General features: G+C 40.7%; 3 protein-coding genes across 3 annotated transcripts; all 3 read right to left on the bottom strand.

The window, feature by feature from the left end:
* Positions 1–6,749: 6,749 nt before the first annotated feature.
* Positions 6,750–7,244, bottom strand: LOC311277624 (olfactory receptor 4E1-like; the record flags this gene model as incomplete). The annotated part of the gene is made up of 1 exon (XM_084387996.1): positions 6,750–7,244. The coding sequence occupies one exon, from the start codon at positions 7,242–7,244 to the stop codon at positions 6,750–6,752; it is 495 nt and encodes a 164-aa protein (XP_084244122.1).
* Positions 7,245–8,575: 1,331 nt separating this feature from the next.
* Positions 8,576–9,517, bottom strand: LOC311277243 (olfactory receptor 8G17-like; the record flags this gene model as incomplete). Its single annotated transcript, XM_084387495.1, has 1 exon — positions 8,576–9,517. The coding sequence occupies one exon, from the start codon at positions 9,515–9,517 to the stop codon at positions 8,576–8,578; it is 942 nt and encodes a 313-aa protein (XP_084243621.1).
* Positions 9,518–20,954: 11,437 nt separating this feature from the next.
* Positions 20,955–22,138, bottom strand: LOC311277250 (olfactory receptor 52E4-like; the record flags this gene model as incomplete). The annotated part of the gene is made up of 1 exon (XM_084387502.1): positions 20,955–22,138. One exon carries the CDS (start codon positions 22,136–22,138, stop codon positions 21,215–21,217), a length of 924 nt encoding a protein of 307 aa, XP_084243628.1. The 3' UTR covers positions 20,955–21,214.
* Positions 22,139–23,396: the final 1,258 nt, after the last annotated feature.

Raw genomic sequence — 23,396 nt, 5'->3', positions numbered from 1 at the left:
TTATGGGAGAATAAGACAATGAAATAATGATCAAAATGAGCATCTATTTGCAAGACAAGATTAAAAGACTAGCCTATGAAATAAAAAATAATTCAATACAGGCCTACTGTAGCATACTGTACGGTACTGTATGTACAAATACTATTATTTAACCTTAAAAAAACTCATTTTAACCCCCACATGCTTAATAATCTGTAAGGAAAACTTATTGAATAGATGCAGATTTCTGCAGTTATACCTTCTTTTCTTTGTTTTCTAATTTCACAGAAAAAATCTGTAAAATATAATAATTTCTGTAAAATTACACATAACTCTGTAAAAATACAGACAAGTTCCTTTTAAAAAAATGTAAAATTGATGTAAAACCAAAATACAAGCAACCTGTGAATTTAATAGTGGACCTTTAAATTACAGCAAATATCTGTAAAATAACAGCATTTTACTGTATTGTAGGGAAAAACACTGAGTTTAGGGCAATCGGTTCGTATCTCTGCTTCAACTGCGCGATGTAGTCATGAGGAGCGACCAAAATTTCGAACATGCCAGAAATTAATCCGACCATCTGATTGCCGGTCGGGAGAGGTTAATCGCCTCTCGTTTCCCCGTGTACACTGCACGAACACTGCACGACAAAGCTGAAAATCGGCCCGACCCGAAAAAGAGTCGCACGAGTCAGAATTCGGCTCAAAATCGGACGAAAATCGCACAGTGTATGCCCGCCTTAAGTCTTGGGAGTGAGTCTTGCGTGTCTTGGTAAAGACGAGACTAGATAGTGAACTGATGGTGAAGTGGTGTTATATAGGGAGCTGATGATGATGAGGTGCAGGTGAGGTGGAGAGCTTATGCAGGAAGCCCTGACAATATCAAAAGAAAGAACAGAGCCTCTGCTTTTATACAACAACAGAACCCTGTTTAATTCTAGCCCTAGCTTCATGCATTTTTTCTCAACACTTGAATATGGGTAAGTTTCATAAAAAAGCAACATTTTGAGCAAAAAGATGAGAAAATCTTATTTTTTGTCAAAAATGACATCCAGATAGGATTCAGAATGATGATCAAAGTATAGATGAGGTAGATCGAGTCCATCAAAACCTCTAATGTTTGTACAGTCCTTGTCCTGGGTCGACATTTCATTCAATAACATTAGGCAGTAGGGCTGCACGATTAATCGCAATTTACATGAAATCGCAGGCTGACCTGTTAAAGGACATGAGTGAGAGGGAGGAAGTTAGTTCTGATGCAATTCGTGAACTACGTCAGGCAGCAGATTTATCTCTCCGTGCCACCAAGGAGACGGCCAAGTCAGTGGCAGCCCTGGTGGCCACGGAGAGACACTTATGGCTAAACCTTTCGGGTATGAAAGAGAAATAAAAATCTTTCCTCCTGGACACCCCGCTTTCCCCTGCGGGCCTATTTGGTGACTCAGTCAATTCAGTCATCGATAGGTTCCAAGAAGAGAAAAAGCAGGCAGCGGCGTTCCAAAAATATCTTCCACTCAGAGTTCAGGTCCCATGGACTGCTGGGCGGGAGCAGTCTCGGCCGTCGACTAGCTCCTCACACCGGGCGCAGCAGAAACAGAGTGTCGCATCTCGCGCTCCCCCACAGAGAAACTGGGATGCGGCGCGGCGCTCGCAGGTGAAGTCTTCAAAGGGTAAAACTGATCTGAGGACAGTTATTATCGCTAAGAAGGCTTCGTCTAATAAGAAATCCTGACGCCGCTGGCGGGTTCTGAGGGTGGTCCCCACCTTGAGATGTAGACGGTCCCAGCGAGTTTTTCCCAGAGGGGCGCTCGCTCCCTCTGAGGAGGGGTCTAGAGCAGTTAGACCAGTTGTTCCCTGCCGGTGCGCTGTTCCAGGGCACTGTGTCTGCAGCTCAAAGTATTCCAGAGGCCAGCCTCGAGAGGCTGGTACCCTTAGTAGATTTTCTGGCAGAGTGGAAAAGTCTTCCAAATATTTCTCAGTGGGTTCTGTAGATGATCGAAAACGGTTACGCTATTCAATTCAGGTCTCGTCCACCTCGATTCAGAAGGGTCCTGCCCACAGTGGTGGGCCCCGAGCAGGCTCTGGTAATGGAACAGGAGGTAAAAGCTCTTCTGCAGAAGGAGGCTATAGAATGGGTTCCTCCTCCCAGCAGGGAGTCAGGTTATTACAGTTTTAACAGGTTATTACAGATTACGGTACTTCATTGTTCCAAAGAAGGATGGGGTGTTGCGTCCAATCTTAGATCTGCGTCTGTTAAATCGCACAGTAGGGAAGCTCATGTTCAAGATGCTCACTCTCAAGCAGATCGTGTCACAAATCAGATCCGAGGACTGGTTTGTCACGATAGATCTAAAGGACGCTTACTTCCATGTTTCCATCCTTCCACAACACAGGAAGTTCCTGAGGTTCGCTTTCAGGGTCGACGGGTACCAATATCGTGTTCTTCCGTTTGGCCTAGCTCTGTCTCCCCGCACTTTCACGAAATGTATGGATGCAGCTCTGGCTCTGCTGCGACTCAAGGGCATCCGCATTTTGAACTATATCGATGTTTCTAGCTCAATCGGAGCATCAAGCGGTTCGGCATCGAGATGTCGTTCTTGCTCACATCAAGAAGTTGGGGTTGAGGCTGAATGTCAAGAAAAGTGTGCTATCTCCACTACAGAGGACCACTTTTCTGGGCGTAGTTTGGGATTCGACGAAGATGCAGGCACGCCTGTCTCCTGCTCGTATCGCTTCGATTCTCTCAGCTGTGAAACAAGCGAAGCTAGGCCAGTCACTCACTGTAAAGCAGTTTCAGAGACTGTTAGGTCTGATAGCGGCAGCGTCCAACGTTATACCTTGCGGCCTGTTGTACATGAGACCGTTGCACTGGTGGCTCAGGACCAAGGGGTTCTCCCCGAGGGGAAACTCGCTCTGCATGATCAGGGTCACGCGACGATGTCTTCGTGCCCTATTTATGTGGAAAGAACCTTGGTTCCTGTTCCAAGGGCCCGTGCTGGGAGCTCCCTGTGGTCGCGTCACGCTAATGACGGATGCCTCCCTCACGGGCTGGGGGGCGATCATGAGTGGTCACCCAGCCCAAGGTCTGTGTCAGGACCATCATCTCTCATGGCATATAAATTGTCTAGAAATGTTGGCACACTGTCCACTGTGGTTCTCCCTAAGCCATCCAGCCCCCCTGGGGTTGGACGCTATGGTTTAGGCGTGGCCGAGGTCCTGTACGATCGCTCTGCTCCCAGGAGTTCTGGAAAGGGTTCGCCAGGATGGGGTCAGTCTACTGTTGGTAGCCCCATTCTGGCCGGCCCGAGTGTGGTTTGCGGACCAAACGTCTATCCTCGACGGCTCTCCTCTGGAGATTCCGATCAGGAGGGATCTACTCTCTCAGGCGAGCGGGTTTATCCTTCACCCCCAACCAGAGCTGTGGAAACTGTGGGCTTGGCCTCTGAGGGGGCCCAGCTCATAAGTTCTGGTCTCTCAACTGAGGTTGTTGAGACCATCCTCCACTCCAGAGCTCCGTCCATGAGGAAGTTATATGCCTTGAAGTGGAGATTGTTTACTTCTTGGTGCGGAGAGCACCAGTTGGACCCAGTTAACTGCCCGGTGGGTGCAGAGTTCCTGCAGGAACGCTTCTCCGCAGGGCTATCCCCCTCCACACTGAAGGTGTACGTGGCGGCACTGGCGGCTTACCACGTCTCTTTGGGGAGACACCCACTTATAACACACTTTCTTCGTGGCACTTTGAGGCTGAGGTTGAGGCCAGCAGTTCGCATGAGGGTGCCGACATAGGACCTGGCCGTCGTATTAGAAGGCCTCTCCCTAGCTCCATTCGAGCCCATTGAAGAGGTTTCCGAGAAATTTTTTACTCTCAAGACTATCTTCCTTTTTGCTATTTCGTCTCTCAAAAGAATTGGAGACATTCAAGCACTCTCGGTTTCTCCCTCATGCTTGGAATTCTCGCCCGGCATGGTAAAGGCCTTTCTTTATCCTAGATCGGGCTATGTTCCTAAGGTCCCACCTAATATTGTAAGAACTATTGTACTGCAACTTAACCTGCTCTACCTAGTAAGGGCATTAGATGCTTACGTCCACAGAGCTGCGCTGTGAAGGAAGTCCGAACAGTTGTTTGTTTGCTTTGGGTCACCCAGGAAAGGGTGTCCTGCATCTAAGCAGAGGATGAGCAAGTGGGTGGTCGAGGCTATCTAACTTGCTTATGAGTCGGCTGGTCAGCCTTCATCTTTGGCTGTACGAGCTCACTTGACTAGGAGTATGGCTGCTTCCAAAGCTTTATTGTCAGGAGTTTCACTTCATGACATTTGTGATGCGGCAGGCTGGTCCTCACCACACACATTCGTCAGATTCTATGATCTTGACCTCAGCTCCACTCCAGGGGTGCAGGTGCTTTCATCCGAATGTGCGCTCTGATTTCACACGGATGGGCATTTGCTCTTATGGCAACGTGGGTATTAGCGTTCCCGCAGCGTTTCGACGCAGCTCGAGTTCCCTTGAAAGGGAACGTCTCGGTTACGTATGTAACTCTAGTTCCCTGAAGAGGGAACGAGATGCTGCGTCGCCCTGCCATACTCCCGGCATGCCCGTGATCGACTTGCTTCGGCCTATCAGAAGCTAGCGCGGTCTGTTTTCAGGTGTGCTTTATAGTTTCCTGGTCTATGACGTCACCCGCCTATGACGTCTCTTCACACCATTGGACTGATTATACACATGCTTCACGACGCAATCACGCAGGGGCGTTCCCACAGCATCTCGACGCAGCTCGATTTTACCTCTTCAGGGAACCAGGATTGCATACGTAACCTGAGACGTTTTCCTCGTTTACATGCAAACCAGTAACAACACAAAAGTAACCCGCGGCGCGTTTACATGACTTTATTAATAAATCAGGCCATGCCCCTGTGTGATGACAAAACAATCATTTGCGTATCCGGCTCACATTTGTTATGTTGGTTGTGATGTTAAATAAAGCTTGCAACATGTCAGCAGGAAACTTACTGCTCGTATATCCTCTTATGCAGTTAAAGATGCAGCGTTTTGACTGAACCACTTTTACTTCTGCTGCACGAGATGAGGTCATGAAAGAGTCTGCATTTGTGATATAGCCTATTTCCTTCTTCCTTTCTTGCAAAACGCTCGCTCTGTCTGGATGTGTTTAGTTCTGCACTAAGTTCTGTCACATTTCACACAAGCACACTTCAATAAACCAACAGAAAGCAGGTTAATGCATCTATCTATCTATCTATCTATCTATCTATCTATCTATCTATCTATCTATCTATCTATCTATCTATCTATCTATCTATCTATCTATCTTTTTTACAGTTTCAGAATCTATTCATTAGAGACAGAGTGAAAATAGATGGAAAAACGTATTTTAAAGAAAATAGCTGCCATAAATAAATTATTATTCATTTAAATTGATTTTTTTAATGTTAGATTGAAATCAGTTATATAACCTGTGCTAGATCAATGTTTTTAGTTTAAGTTCATAAGAAAAAAAATCACGGTAACACTTTCTAAGACCATGCTTATAATGAATTATTGCTCCATTTATACTTATTTATAAGTAAGTATTACTATTTTATAAATACATTCATAAAGACTCAATTAAGACCTGCATTATAAGAACAGTTATAGTTACATTTATATTATTTTTATAATTACTTATAAGTCATGCTTTTGCTTTTTTAATGTGCAATTAATCCATTCTACACTGATTTATACGTATTAATCAGTCAGTCGTATGGTTCCATGAATGTATTTATAAAGATGCAACCTGCATTGCTATAATGTAATTATATTATAGTTACAATGACTTTTTAGTAAATAAAAACTTATTTGTGAGTGATAATACAGTTACTAACCTCTATAAATGCATCATTGATGGCTTTAAGTAAAGTGAAAACATAGGATGCAATTTTCCTAAAGCAAATGTTAAGAAATCATGAAGATTTGCTCATTAAATATAAGTTGTTGGAAGTGGCCAGCATTAGCAAGCAAGACACAGAAAGACCAAAAGATGCACTGCCCAGCTGGGTTAGACAGACAGACAGACAGACTTAGAGAGAGATGCACATCAACTTAACTTTACTGTTCTTTGCTGACATCAAACTTGGAGAGAACACAAGTCTACCTGATAGCTGCTCCCGCAATCCACTCTCACTGTGTTTTTTCTCTCTCTTTTCGTGACCAGAAGGATAGTTCCAGCCCATGATCCTGCTCCAGAGCACACTCCAGCCCTGGCTCCTGTATTGCTGATGTTGCCCTAGAGGCTTCCTAGCCTGTCGGCACCACCTTGCTCACCTGCCTGTGATCTACCACAACTCCAGGGTGCCCACCCTCCCTGGTGGGACTCTTTTTCTTCCGAGGTCGTGCCTTCTGGGAGTGGGAAGTATTGCCAGGCTTATGTTCTGTTTTGTCTTAGTTTTCATTGTGTTCAGTATCTGTTTGCCTGATTTAGTTTGACCTCCCAGCGTGTGTGCACTTCACTACAGCCACCATATCCGTGACACATGCGAGATGGTCATGACCAAGTGTTTGCAGAGTCTTAGAGTTCAGTTCACAGTAAATGTAGTCAACTTTATACATGTACTGTGAGTTTAATATGCATTTGGGAAAACAACATATGGCAGATACGCATTTTCACTTTAGAATAGTTTTCTCAATACTTTTGTGAACAGATTATCATACTCCCTATTATTTCATGCTTTCACACATTTCACATGGATTTGTAATAAGAATCATTTGTATTATGTATCAGTTTAGTCCTATCAGAATTGATATCATAAGTACTGACAGCCCCCGGGCTGATGCTGATAGTTTAATAACCATTTTATTGGTCATTATAGCTGTGTATCGCAATGGATTACATATAGCCACATATCTGTCAAAGGCCATGATTATAAGAACATAGTGGCATGCTGCTACAAAAATATGCACAAAATAGGCTTGAACTACACACTCCACATATGTGATATAGCGCTCTGAACTTTCTTTTAAAATGTCCTGCAATAAGCGTGGCAAAATGACAGTGGTCCCTAATATATCGTTCAGTGGCAAGTTACAGAACGGGAAATGCATAGGATGATGAAGATTCTTCTCTGTTGAGATCAGAATTACAAGTGCAATATTGGAAACCATTATAAAGATATAAACCATAAGAAGCAGGATGAAAACAACATAAGTAGACTGAGGTGTAACTTGAAGTCCCTCTACTAGAAGAATGCTGTGTCTGAATGTCAGGTTGTCCATTGCTTGTTATACACAACACCTACAAACAGAGTAACAGTCAGACATTTCATGGAAATATTGTTTATGAGCTTTAGGCAGCAAAATGCATATTACCCAGACACTTTGCATTCTACAACTCTTTTAGTGCTCATGTAAACTTGTACAGGTATATGACATTTTACGTACAGCGCTTGTTGTCTGAACAAGTTTCAAAGTGCACACTATTTTACATATAGGCCTACTAATAAGCACAAGCAATCAGAATTTTAGCAAAACATGGAAGCATTTTAATGTATTTCATACAAGGAATTTAGAAACATGTTGTAATGTTTTTGAAATACTAATAAGAATCATTTGTAAATCTGTTGTCACAGATGCTTAAAGCTCTTTCTGCAGTTTTCCATCAAAATAAAAGCTTAAAGGTTTAAGTCAAAAGTATTGTAATTTTACTGATATAAATTAATGTAATATCTTTTAAGCAATGTTCACTTTTTACAGAGCATTTGTATTACAACAGTAACATTTTTGTCCTAGAAATATTATCATTATTATTTCTAATAATATTAATGTTGTTGTTATATTATTACTATTCTATTATTATATAATCCCACTAAGAGCCATTGGGCCTGAGGAAACTGTTACGTTTTGAGTTCTGTTCATGTCTGAGTTTCTCAGTTAATCTTTAATCTGTTAATTATTTCAGTTTAGTTCTCCTCCATTCTCTTCCTGTTTGTGTCTATGGATACTGATTGAGTTAGCTCTTTTCATGTATGTCTCATTAATTAGTCTTATTAGTTCCTGTTTGCTCTTGTTTTTAAACCCTGTGTTTCTTTCAATTCTGTCCTCATTTTGACTACGTTTGTTATGTCCATATTCCAGAAAATCTCCAGTGTTTTTGTAAAATTTTGAGTTTGTTGAATAAGTTTAATAAGAGAAGCTGCTGGATCTGCATCCTGACAACTTCCTTTGTACTGAAACCAGCGACCGTGACACTGAGAATATTCCTTTACCATTTGTGTGAGGTGCGATAATGATACATATACTCGATTAAGAAACTTCCTTTTAACTATTTATTCAGTAGATTTTCTAAATAAAAACAATATACAATAAATTATGTTCAGTACAATTTAGGTTATAAACATAGATCCTTTACTGTAATAAATATATTGTAACACCTTGCCATGTGAGGACGCTGATTTAAAGTACTAGATACTAAGAAGTAAAGTACTTTGTTATAAAGAAGTTTCTAAAGACCAACTGACACCACTGCTTTGTATGTATTCCTAAAGGGAAGTTACTGACTTTACATTAAGTGCTGATACCAATGTATAACCATTTAATCACATAATAAATCAAGACGTTCCTTTTACTCTGCACCAAAATTTTACAAACTTCTGTCTTATTTCTTTGGTTTGTAAACCATATACTAATGGATTTAATCCTGGTGGTACAATGTGAAACATTATACTAGCTAGTTTTCTGCTCTCAGCGTAGAGAGGGAAACGATGAAGAAAAATAAAAGTGGAGCCAGAAACAAACATGATTAAATAAACAGCTAAATGTGTGCTGCAGGTTTTTATGGCTTTGCTGTTGAGTGCTTTGTTTTTGCTGGTTATGCATACAGTAGCAATCTTACCATATGTTATAAATACAGACAAAATTGAGAAAGAAAATAAAACCACAGTATAAAGGATTCCATACACATTATTAACAACAACACCATCATCACAGGACAGTTTAAACAGTGAGGCATTGTCACAGAAAGGGTTTTCAATTTTAGATCTGCAGTGAGACAGACGCAAAGTGAGTCCTATCAGAATTGATACCATAAGTACTGACAGCCCCCAGGCTGATGCTGATAGTTTAATAACCATTTTATTCGTCATTATAGCTGTGTATCGCAATGGATTACATATAGCCACATATCTGTCAAAGGCCATGATTATAAGAACATAGTGGCATGCTGCTACAAAAATATGCACAAAATAGGCTTGAACTACACACTCCACATATGTGATATAGCGCTCTGAACTTTCTTTTAAAATGTCCTGCAATAAGCGTGGCAAAATGACAGTGGTCCCTAATATATCGTTCAGTGGCAAGTTACAGAACAGGAAATGCATAGGATGATGAAGATTCTTCTCTGTTGAGATCAGAATTACAAGTGCAATATTGGAAACCATTATAAAGATATAAACCAAAAGAAGCAGGATGAAAACAACATAAGTAGACTGATGTGTAACTTGAAGTCCCTCTACTAGAAGAATGCTGTGTCTGAATGTCAGGTTGTCCATTGCTTGTTATACACAACACCTACAAACAGAGTAACAGTCAGACATTTCATGGAAATATTGTTTATGAGCTTTAGGCAGCAAAATGCATATTACCCAGACACTTTGCATTCTACAACTCTTTTTGTGCTCATGTAAACTTGTACAGGTATATGACATTTTACGTACAGCGCTTGTTGTCTGAACAAGTTTCAAAGTGCACACTATTTTACATATAGGCCTACTAATAAGCACATAAGCAATCAGAATTTTAGCAAAACATGGAAGCATTTTAATGTATTTCATACAAGGAATTTAGACACATGTTGTAATGTTTTTGAAATACTTCGTAGTTAACCAGTACTAGTTGAATATCTAATAAAGCGACACATACTTACTGCAGTTGGATTCTGTTATTATTAAGCTGATTTATTGCTGTAAAGATCTAATTTATATGTTGCTTGATAAAGTCACAGTCAACTCAGTTTTCAGTGTTACCCAAATATAAACTTGCACTTCTCTGAAGAAATGTTTATCGGCCGTTACCTTAATATGTGGCTCAAAGGTGTTTCCATGATACCATCACCCCAGAGGGGAAAACTTATTCATATCATGTGTTGCCATGATCACAGCCATAATGATAATAAATAATGACATGATAAAGTTGTATGCATAGATTCCTAACCTTACATATTTTTAATTTGTAATTTGTTAGTCCTCAGTGGTCTGATACTAATCAATAGCTTCACAAGAAATGTACTGTATAACAAGTATTTGCAATACAAAAACTTGCAATGCCAATCAAAACAAAAAATAAATCAAAAATTAAATCAAAAAGGAAATAAATTATTTTCTATTTTTGTCTTGTTTTATTTATTATAGTAAATATCTTGGTTAACCAAAATACATTGATTTATTGACACTTTTTACTGAAATATTTATGCCAATTCTTTAACTTACATTCAGGGCCCTATCTGACTTTGTACACTGACGCATGTATCATTCCTATTTTGCACCCGCGCAAAGCGGACTTTTCCCTCCACAGATGCACGTCGGTTTACTAAGAAATACACTTGCGCTCCCCGGGGCGGTTCAGCGCAAAGAGGAGGCGTGTTCCGGCGCAAACGTTCCCTCATGCTATTTTACAGGTTTCGAAAACAATTGCGCCACTGACCGAAAAAAAAATGTTTAAAGTCAGTGGTGCGTTGCGCATGTCATTCATATGCTATTTTAAGGGCGCATGCTTGGCCATAATCAATGTAGCGTGTGCACAACGCGCAAACACTTTGATTCTCTCATCTACACACAGACGCAGCAGTTATTTTTGCAAATCATACATTATTACGATAGATAGATAGATAGATAGACATTTTATTATAAAAGCATACATCTAGCTTACACATTTACCCAAATTATCATATGCCTGTTTAACCGAAGTTAATTTGGGTGTGTTTCTCCATCCCCAACGTCCCTGACGAGAACGTCGGTCTCCTCGGCCTTGAACCGCTCCTGTCGTGCGCCTGGCAAATCCGCCGTTATAATAGGAATCCGCTTTAGAACAGGCGCGCCTGCTCTTAAAGGGAATGTGAGATGTCGCTCTGATTGGTTTATTTCACGTTACGCCCAAACCACACCTATGAATAATGAAGCTACTTCAGACCAACCCCTTTTAGATTTGCGCCAGGCGCAAGAGTCATTTATCCCGCCGGGAAAATAGCAACAGTGCCAAGACCCGCCCACAAAGTTACTTGCGCTTTGCGCTTTGACACTTGCGTTTCAGATCGTTAAAATAGGGCCCTCAGTGTTACACTGTTAAAAATGATTAACATAGAATATTGGAGTATGTTTTACAAGAAAACACTGTTTCAGTCTTTCTACTTTTCTACTTTTCATGATTAACGTGTTACTTTCTGTTTTTGGTAATAATTTGTGAAATGTTCTAGCAATTTCTGAGCTTAAAATTTGCTTCAGTAAATCAAACACCATTTTTTTTAGTGTATGTGTAATGGATTACAAATTAATTATTTACTGTAATCTTATTTTATTTTGCAAAAAGTAGACTGGTGTGAGTATAATCTGATTCTTATAATAAGATTTCAGTTGTTACAATTTGTCAGGATCAATGAAAGAGGATTCAGTAGCGAGTGTGAAAACAACAGTATTTATTAAAGGAGGTAATCAGAATAGATGGCATGGGTCAGATGAACGGAGGTGCCCAGGAACAGTCTTTCTTGGCAGCGCAGGGCAACCCAATAGACAACCGTAGACAACGAGGAAGAACGACCAGGAAGACAGAATCCGTAATCCGACACGAAACTCAGGGACCACTGAGACAACCAGGACCAGGACACGAACACCGGGAACTCCAAACGATCTGACAAACACAAGGCGGATGGCGAGCACCTGAGCCTTAGTGCGGGTTTCCACCTGGAGGAGAGTCTCACAGGCTCTGCTCCACGTGTGGCGGCACCTCTGGACGAAGGCGTGAGCAGTGGGGACCGCGACTTCGGATTACAGACTCGGAAAAATAGGTGGCTGGTAACCTAAGCTACACTCGAACGGGGAGAGGCCCGTGGATGACACTGGTAATGAGTTATGTGCGTACTCAACCCATGAGAGTTGCTGGCTCTGGGAGGAAGGATTCTTGGATACCAAACATCACAACACTCTCTCTAAGTCTTGGTTGGCCCTCTCGGTTTGGCTATTGCTCTGCGGGTGAAATCCTGAAGACAAAATCGGTGACAAAATCGAGTGCTATCTGGGACCAGGGTCTCGAAGGGACAGACAGCGGTTGGAGGAACCTATCCGGGGGTCGATTGGAAGTCTTACCACAAGCATAAACCGAACAGGCCAAAACAAAACTCTGAATGTCACAAGCCATTATCAGCCACCAGAATCGTTGCTTAACCAAAAAGCTGGTACGGTTTACTCCTGGATGACACGCCATGTTGGAACAATGACCTCACTGAATAACGTCAGACCGTAATTCCTCCGGCACGAACAAACGACTCGGTGGGCAACTGGGCGGGGGCGTTACCCCTTCTAAGGGTGTGTGGACCTTCGACTCGATCTCCCATGTGAGTGTGGAGACAATACGTCTCTCAGATATAATACACTTGGGAGAGGGCGGGCATTCAGAACGGTCAAAAACGTGGGACAAGGCATCGGGTTTGATGTTTTTAGAACCCGGACAGTACGAAAGAGAAAACTCAAAATGACTGAAAAAAAGCTTGCCCACCAAGCCTGCCTGGAGTTAGCAGTCATTTAGCGGATCTGATGTATTTGAGATTCTTGTGATCGGTCCAGATGATAAAAGGTACCCTCGACCCTTCTAACCAATGACGCCATTCCTCCAAAGTTAACTGGACTGCCAACAACTCTCTGTTACCAATGTCATAGTTGAGTTCGGCGGATGACAAGCGATGGGAAAAAATCGTGCAAGGGTGCATCTTGTCGTCCGTGGAAGAGCACTGGGAAAGAACCACACCTACCCCCACCTCTGACGTGTCGACCTCCACCCGAAATGACGTGACAGATCAGGGGCTATCAGAATGGGAGCCGAAACAAAGCGGCTCTTGAATTTGGAAAATGCAGCTTTGGCTGCACCAGACCACCTGAACGTCGTCCTGGTGGAGATCAAGGCAGTCAGAGGAGCGGCCGGAGAGGTTGGCTGAAATTATGAATAAAACTTCTGTAAAAAGTGCCGCACCCCAGAAACCTTTGTAAAGCCTTATGGGAATCTGGGTTCGGCCAATCCACCACAGCCTTAACCTTGTCTGGATACATGCGCACTCCCTCGGACGAGACGATGTAACCTAAGAAAGGAACAGACTGTGCATGAAAATTGCATCTCTCCGCCTTGACAAAAAGCCCATTCTCTAGCAGTCTCTGGAGCACTCTCCTGACGTACTGAACATGTTCCTGGAGAGATGAAGAAACTATCAATATGTCATCCAGGCAGACATATATGAACTGGTCGATCATGTCTCTCAGCACGTCATTAATGAGTGCTTGAAAAACCACCGGAGAGTTTGACAGGCCAAAAGGCATAACCAAATATTCAAAGTGCCCCCTGGGGGTATTAAATGCGGTTTTCCACTCATCCCCCTCCCTTATGCAAACCAAATGATAAGCGTTAAGCAGGTCCAGTTTTGTGAAGACAGATGCTCCCTGCAACCGCTCGAAGGCCGAAGACACCAATGGCAAAGGATATTTATTCTTTACCGTGATATTGTTCAACGCTCGGTAGTCAATACACGGTCGCAGGGAACCATCCTTCTTCTCCACGAAAAAGTACCCAGTAGGAGAAGAGGAAGGACGAATGAGCCCGGCTGCTAAAGAATCAGAAATGTATTTCTCCATGGCCTCCCTTTCTGGAGCAGAAAGCGAGTATAACATGCCTTTTAGGCGGAGACGTACCTGGTAGTAGATCTATAGCACAGTCATAGGGACGATGCGGAGGAAGAGAAGCAGCCCGTGACTTATTGAACACTTCCTTCAGGTCGAGGTACTCCGTATGACCGCTGACCGTATTACAGACGCTGGACCTGGAATACTCATGGTTCTCGAAAACCAAAGTTTGGCGTGCTCGCTGCTCCCGTCGCTGTGGTCGTGCGACCACATACAGTCATACATCAGTCTGTCGAGATCTGTGGGGAGTTCCAGCGTGAATATCTCCTTCTGACTACGGTCAGCCAACCCATGCAGGAACATGTCCCACTGCACCTCCTCGTTCCATTTGTACTCAGCTGCCAATGTCCAAAATTCGATGGAATAGTCAGAGATGCAGAACAGCACGAATGTTGGTTCTCCCACACCGCCGTTTCCCACAGAGCCGTGTGCCCCGACAGCAACGTCATAACCAATGCCACCTTAGACTGTTCCGTGGAAAACGTCAGGGGCTGAAGAGAAAAGAACAACAAGCATTTGGTTAGAAATGCTCTACAGAAGTTAGGCTCACCAGAGTATGCTTCAGGAGTGGGTAGGCGCGGCTCATGCTGATGATTGTTCGGTGGAGTGGCAGGAATGGACGGCGGGGGTGGCACAGTGGGATTCTTTAGTTCATATTTGTAAAGGGGGATGTTACAGGTTGTAATGAATCATACGATCGGCAGTCGATTGCTTTTTGCCTTGTTGTTCTCTGGCTGTTCTGTTGTCAATACAGTTGCTGAGCTGCACTCGCATGTCTTCCTCTTATTTTATGATTATCCTGCTGTCCATATTGTTAAATATTAAATGTCCCCAACTAAGCAAGCCAAAAGCCAAAGCAACAGTGGCAAGGAACCAAAACTCCATCAGGTGACAGAATGGAGAAAAAAACGTAGGTGACCCAAAACACACAAGCAACTAGTCCGACTTCCTCCAGCCTGAGGACCTGTGTACGTAGGCCTCCAGAGCTTGGACCGGGCATAATAGATGTAGCAACATAGTTCCCAGTATGTATACGGTGTAGCGTCTGGACCAATCAGACACACACAAATTATGCATTATATTTAATCAATAATCCAGCAAATTCACTCTCCCAACAAAGGCCTGTGAAACTTCCCCCAAAACTAACATCACAAGTGAAGCTAACACACTGGCAGAACGCGGTGTCCTGTTACAGGACACATTGAGACTGATAAGAGTTTTACGACCCCAAAAAGGAATTTGCAGAGGGCTGTGACGCTCACTTAATTCTTGCTGAGGATTTGAAATAAACCATGTTTATCCTATATATTCTATATATAACCACTTGAGAAATATATAAACGTTTCTAATTTTCCCATCTCATGATTTTCCTTTTATGTTGTTTGGCCTATGTTTCTTGTAAACTCTAATGGGTTAATGTTTCAGACTTTGAATACTATGGTTAACCAAAATCATATGTGTGGCATGTTTGGTCTCTATAAACTCCAATCTTCGTCCCCGATTTGTTAATTTACATTACATTTTGCTAACTTTGTGATGCATTAGTATTATAAGAATCTTGAAGATTCTTTTCTTCAACCCCCAATGAAATTACATATTGAAATGCCCTCCAAAGGGAAATCTTCTCATTGGCTCAGACACCTCCAGAGGGTGTGACATCTTCACGCTTTAAAAATCACTGATCACAAGATCAGCTCTCTTAGTCCCTTTCTGAAATGCTGACGTGAAGATGATGCTGAACTAGAAGTTCCTAAGGACCCCCAAGCTTGTGCCAGGCTGCGGCCTTGTCTTTCCATTCACCAACGATCCTCTGACTCCCACTGGTTCTCTCTCATCAAGACCACATCAGCAAAGATCAATTGGAGCCTCAACAAATCACATCAGTTTAATTCAAATGGGCGAGACATGCAAGTATCAAACTTAGTCTCATTACTTGATACATTAAGTATCCTTACCCCTTTTAAAGAAGGGCGTGTTAGAACTAAACTGATGGTTTGCTCAAGGCTGTTGATCTGCTGAATTTCAAACAATGCTATAACTTCTTGCTTTCCTGTATTCTGCTTCAGCTCTCTTTCCCGTGGTAAACTGTATGCATGTATGTGTGTGTATGTTAGAGTAGTTTAAGTGTTTAGACTAGTTAATAAAATCTTGTTCATGTCGCACGTAAAGTTGTCCGTGTCTCAAGCTCATAACTGGAGTCACTAATTCATAGATTTTGTCTACTTGCTCTTAGTAGTACTATAAATTAAGAAAGACATTTCCTATGCCCCGGAAATGTACATTTCTTAGAGTTAATAAACATTTAATCCTGAGTGTTCACGGGACAAACAGGTTAATTGATTGTAATATTAATTTACGACATTAAGTTAATTATATTAACTGATCCAAATATTCATAATCAATTATAACCAGTTATTATTGATTATTAATATTTCATAGAGCTAATTTGCTACAATGGTTAGAAGATGGCTGTGTCTCATGTGACCTTGTTATTTGTACACGCTGTGACTATACAAATCACAACATGTAAATAGGAAAATGTTGGCGTTATTTTGTCACTTATTGGGAGCAGTTTGTTAGCTGGAGTTACGGCACGCACGGAGATGAAAAGGGTATGTATGGACTTATCTAACTCTGGGGGATACAGTGAATAAGCTAAAGTCCCAAAAAGTCGGTGTGTTCCTTTAAGCTGGTTAGAGTCCCATGCAGTCAAAAGCATTCCCAATACTAGCAGCTCATTGGATTGTGAAACAAGGTGGAATTTGTTGCGGTTTTGATGGTTGCCCAGTTCCACTTTTTGAAGCAATGAAGCCTCAAATTGAAGCATATGACAAGTTGAACAAAATCATGTCTATTAAACATTCAGAGAAAGAAAATACAACCAGTGATGATTCATTTGATCCAGATTGGAAAAATATAATAACTGAAGCTGAAAGGAAATATTCACAAGCACCAGTGAAATCCGTGTAACGCCTCCTCCTTACAAACCAATTTATCCAACTTTGCCTGAACAATATACAAGTTCATCTAAACCTCTGACACAGCCTCAAGCTTCGAGATCAAATGGAGGTCCAGTTGACAAAAATGTCTATTGCATCTGCACAGGCAGCTCCAATATTAACGAGATCTAAATCAGCCCAGCCAAACAGAGACATGCTACGATGTACACCAGCTCGTAATTATGGATCTGACTTGGGTGATGAGACAAGAGATGATGACATGATCACAGTTGACAAGATCGGTCCTGAATTTTCATCACTTGCTGTTAAAAGGGAAGAATTACAATCTGAAATGACGACAGAAGAGAGACCATTCACACCAGGATAACTTCAAGCCATTCTCGCAGCCTTGCCTCCTCTGAAGAGACAAGATCCAAATACAGAGTTTTGACGAGAATTAGTCTCTCTGGTTGAAGCACATCAAATTACATTAAGAGACATACACACCATTGTGAAAGCTAAAATCCCAAGAGACTGATGGGAACACTTGCCAGCGTCGATAACAACAGTCCAATCGGTAGACTTGTGGGTTGATGGCCAGGGACGACCCCTGGGTCTTTGGCAATCATTAGATGAGTTCTGAAAAGAAATCCAAGAAATCTTGGGCAGCGGTAAAATTCCATTCACATCAGTGACACTGATTAAGCAAAAGGAATGAATATTCAGATGAAAATGCTCTGCGTAAGTGGAATGCTTATGATAGATGGGCCCTCTGTGCTAGGAAACAACCTGACAGAGATGATGTACAGTTCACTGACACACATGTGGATTGCTTTAGCACAAAATACCAACAAGCCTTATCATTTGGAGTCAATCCAGGCGAAACATTTGACCAAACTATGCAATGGGCTGGCTGTCTAGAGATGGCTACAAGATCAAACAAGGAAGAAGGAAACAAGCCAAATCGAAGAGGAGTGGCGACTGCTCAATACAACATGGACACAGAGAGGAGGTTGAAGATTTGCAGCAACTGTGGAAAGCGTGGCCACTCAAAAAAAAAGATTGTTGGGCTAAAGGAGGTGGAGCAGGTCAAGGTCCATCATTTAAACAAGTCAGTGCGAAAAACCATGATGAAACCTCTCAAGGGAAGACGTGGGCTGAAGCACTAGTCCGTCAACTCATAGAGGGAATTATGTGTCCGCAATAGGAATCAGCTGCCCCCTGTATTAGTAAGAAAAGAGACAATCGCCTTTTCATCAATGCATTAATAGGGGGCCACCTATGTACCTTTTCGTCGACACAGGAGCAGCCATTTCGATAACAGATCTGAATACAGATCTGAATCTACCTATAACAGATGCTACTATGGAAGTTGAAGGAGTTGGAGGAGGTATCACAACATTTCGCAAAAGTAGACAAGTTCCACTGCAAATACATGAAGATGAAGTCTTATGGACATATTTCTGGGTGGGGCCGAATTCACAAGGAAGCCTCATGGACATTCTTCCATTGTTGAACATTATCATATTCACTGACAGTCATCAAATCGCTACAACAGCTGGGATAATTCCACACGAAGATCGCACATGTAATTTAAGTTATGTTGGTGGATGACAAAACCAATCATCAGAGATTGGGGAAAAGACGGTGTATGGGGTCTTCTGTGCAGTTTATATCCAGATGTTTGGGCTAAACACAAATTGGATTGTGACAAAGCCAACATTGACCCCGTTGCTGAGGGACCGATACATGCCCCTCATAAACATTACCCTATCCGACCTGAAGCAAGACAATTTTGCTAATACCTCTTTAGTTGGCTGCCTACTGCTCACTCATAAAAAAAAAAAAAGTGTAGTTTATTTAGCCACTTCCGTACAACTTGCCAAGTCAGTGATAGACAGAAATCAAAAGGTCTTCAAATGACGTGCCTACTGCTCCGTTCATATATGCACCTTTAGTTTGACCTATCCTGGACACAGATCTGCGGTAGCACCAGCCTCCTCATAATCTACTGGTCATACTGATTTCAGGAGAGTCCAGACTAAATCAAATACAACATTTTATTTGTCAGGTAAAAATTGTATCATGCCAATTACACAAGTAAATGATTAAAAGCCAATTCAGAAATAATAACTGCATGACATCACTTACTCATATTACTCCAAGTGTAAGAAATGCATTCCTGACAGAGACACGCAGTGGTGTGTGAGTGTGGAAGACACTGACACAGCACTGCATGGGGGTTTTCCTGGTTACAGGTTCCCAAAGACTGCTCTGCCACTTACTATTATATACCCAGACCAGAACAAAAGGGTTATACAAATATATTTTTAGAATTGTTTTGGGTCAATTCATGTACCCCAGGGGGTAACACCTGGTTTTGGGGGAGAGGGGAGATCTTGAAGAGACACCACCCAAAGAGGAGAACCGAATTCTCCTAAGTTTTCAATCTTTCTCATAATACCAATGACTGCAATGAAATTAAGACCATTTTACCAATCGCACTGAGACATTTAAAATGATACCAAACATGAAAAGGAAAAACAATAGATTCACTATATATCATATGTGATATATAGACTATCTTAACGAACTTTTAGTGACTTGAGGAGGAAGAGGGGGATGCATATATAAACAAGGAGATAAGTTTGGACAATGTCCTGTGCTCTTTCTTTGCAATCTTCTGTCCAGGGTGTGTTTTATTGCTTTATTGTAGGGTGAGTTTTATCTCAACTTTTGTCTTAGCAGGAAAATCAACAAGTAATAAGCCCAAGAAAAGAAAGGAAGTTAAAATGGTCAAACTAAATTCTCTAAATATAAAACAAAAGAAAAGCAGATAAGTGATAAGTCCGTGGAAAAACACTGCTCATTCACGTCTGTCAGCAGCCGTGCACTCAACAGATGAACGTGCTGCTGCTCTTCTCAGCCGTTCACTGAACAGGGTAGACGCAGCTAGAGAGAGTGACGGCAGGGAGAAAGCAAGACCTCGCCCTCGTAGGACAGTATTGGCAACATTTGGAGATTACTGAGGTTTGTCCAAAAAGTTGCTAGATTTGACGCTAGTCGCTTTTTTGAAAAATTTCACTAAAGGGGTCTGAAAAGTTGCTAAAAATAGCGACAAAGGTGCTAAGTTGGCAACACTGTCTGGGTGCGCTTTATAGCTTCCTGCCATGACGTCACCCGCCTATACGCCATTGGATTGATTTCACAAGTGCTTCACGACGCAATCACGCAGTGCGTTCCCACAGCGTCAATCTCGACACAACGCGAGTTACCTTAAAAGGCAAACAAGTTTCAGTGTTTCCAATTTTGTCCCTGGTTTCTTGTCCACTGTGGAAGATGTTAATGCAATGACATCCTGATGTGTGCAAAGTAGCATTTATTAAATCAAAATAAAGATGAATTGTAACATAAAATAAACAACTTATATGCAGCTAGCACGTTTTTTACACCGTGCTATATTGTCCCCATGTGCACATGCAAAAGACTGTATGCTCTTGCACCAGCACCCCCTCCTGGGTGGTATATCTTTTTAAATGTTCTTTCCCCTCACGCCAATAGAGGGCACAAACTCACAGAAATAAACAATGTTAACAATATTATAAACTATAGAAATTAAATAAGACAGTAAGTATTGCTTCCACAGCTAAAATAAAAATAAAAAAATAAACAAAGTAACAAACAAAAGTGTAATTTTCATTAACAGTATAGGTAAATGATTGCATAATTGAATGATTGTGTATAATGCATATAACAAAACGTGTAAGTATTGAGCATATTTTGCAAAACATATTACTTGCTGTCACTACATGGCAGCAATATTATTTTTAACATTGCATATAGATTAAAAAAAATGAAAAAAGTATTTGTTCACTGCAATGTAGGTCATTTTCGGGTACACAGTAGTGTTTTACATAATGTAGTGAATTTTTTTTTTTAAATCTTGAATGAAATATTATTTTATTCAGTAATTTTATTGATTTTCTTAAGTAATCTTGGATAAAATATTTTAAAGTCAAGTTTAAACAGATATTTGATCAATTTACTCCGTTAAATCCCTTTCAACTCAATATTGTTTAAATAACGTCCCAGTGTCTTTATTCTCATATTAATCTTAAAAAAAAAAATAATAAAAAAAAAAAAATAACTTATGTGTCATTTTTTTTTCCCATTAGAAACTTGATAATTAATGAGAAAATTTAACTCTGACATAAAGGGTATCGAAGCATAGATATTATAAAAAATAAAAATAAAGATTTAGGCTATATATGTTTCCACTTAAAACTGTACGATTAGCGCACATAAAAAAATAAAAATATTGACACTACATTTTCTTGTAATAAAATGCATAATAAATTCAAGAATTCTCTATTTATCTACACCAAACTTTAACAATCTTTTGTCTTATCTCTTTGGTTTGTAAACCATATACTAAGGGATTTAATCCTGGTGGTACAATGTGAAACATTACACTAGCTAGTTTTCTGCTTTCAGGGTATTCAGGAAAACGATGAAGAAAAATAAAAATGCCTCCAGAAACGAACATGATTAAATAAACCGCTAAATGAGTGCTGCAGGTTTTTATGGCTTTGCTGTTGAGTGCTTTGTTTTTGCTCCTTATGCATAGAGTAGCAATTTTGACATATGTTATAAATATAGATACTGCTGACAGGCAGGCTATAATTGCGGTATAAACAACTCCAAACACGTTATTAATACTTACATTTTCACATGACAGTTTGAATAGTGAGGCATTGTCACAAAAAGGGTTTTCAATTGTTGATCTGCAGTGAGACAGACGCACAGTGAGAGCTAACATAATTGTCACCACAAGTACTGACAGCCCCCAGGCTGATGCTGATAGTTTAACCACCATTTTATTGGTCATTATAGTCGTGTATCGCAATGGATTACATATAGCCACATATCTATCAAAGGCCATGATCATCAGCACATAGTGGCATGCTGCTGTAAATACATGCACAAAATAAGCTTGAATAACACACTCCACATATGATATATAGTGCTCTGAGGTTTCCCTTAAAATGTCCTGCAGCAAGCGTGGCATAATGACAGTGGTCCCTAATAAATCATTAACTGGCAAGTTACAGAACAGAAAATGCATAGGATCATGCAGATTCTTCTCTGTTGAAATCAGAAATATAAGTGTAATGTTTGATACCACTGCAAAAATATAAGCCAAGAAAAGCACAATGAAAACAGGATAAGAGGACTGATGTGTAACTTTGAGTCCCTCCACGAGGAGAATGCTGTTTCTTAATGTCAAGTTGTCCATTTGCTGCTGTACACAATACCTGTAAACAGAGTAACAAACAGATGTCAGTTTGATTAATAATATACATGTAAATTACCTTGAATTACTTAATTGGATATACTGCACATTATAAACTAATGCTCTGATGTTCAGTGGCTCTGTAAATTTTTTACAACATACTTTCCTTGCTGTTACTGCAGTACATGACATGACAATTATTAACATTAACACTATACAAATTAATAAACTAGTTAACATTATATATGTTGACAATGTACCTGATTTATAAATGCACAAACAAAAGGTTGCCTATGTAAATACATTTCAGTAGATAGCAGTCTGTATACATTAATGTTACTTAATAAATGTAAGTGCTGCATCTTGCCTTAGTCTCATTAATATCTTCCCTGTAATGATTTAGTCAAACAGTATGACTTGAAGTTCTCTGTTCTTTTAACGTGGGTTTTATATGAGTTTTCTCTTTCATCAACCCAACAGGGAAAACTGATTCATATGAGCAGAAAGGCTGTTGATTTTTTTTTTTTTTTTTTTTGGCAACAAGTGAAGTTACAAATTACTAATTGTAGAATGTGGGTTCCCTTTTGATACGGTTCACTTGCAATGTGTCAGTTATCTGACACTTATGGGAAAACTCCCGTTTTGTCCAAATTTTGAAGCCTGATTGGTTCACGTCTGTGAATTTCACAGACAATTGATTAGATTAGATTAGATTAGAAATACTTTATTAATCCCTGTAAGGGGCAACTCGTTCGCCACCATTGCACATTACAGACACCGCAGATAGACAAATAAATATTAAAAAACAACAACAATCAATACATACAAAAAATTACACAACTTCATTTAAAAACCTAACTGCATTCGGAGTAAAATACCTTCTAAATCGCTCTGTAGAACACTGAGGCATTACTAATCTTCCAATAAATTAACTTTTAAGTCCACTAAAAATACAATGTAGTGGATGACCTTTGTAACACATAATAATTTTAATTTTGCCCTTGTTCTCTTCTCCACAGTAACCTCAAGTGAATCAGGATAAAGGCCAATGACCGAACCAGCCTTTCTAATCAATTTATTAATCCTATTTTTATCATCTACAGCAGGGTTTCTCAAACTCGGTCCTGGAGGGCCACTGTCCTGCACAGTTTAGCTCTAACCCTGATCAAACACACCTGAGCAAGCTAATCAATGTCTTCAGGATCACTCAGAAACTCACAGCTTTGTTCAGTGTTTGTGTGTTTGTGTTTGATCAGGGTTG

Source organism: Rutilus rutilus (assembly GCF_951802725.1).
Source record: "Rutilus rutilus genome assembly, chromosome: 18".
NCBI lineage: Eukaryota > Metazoa > Chordata > Actinopteri > Cypriniformes > Leuciscidae > Rutilus > Rutilus rutilus.
Note: the sequence above shows the minus strand (reverse complement) of the source record. Positions and strands in the feature narration are given on the sequence as shown.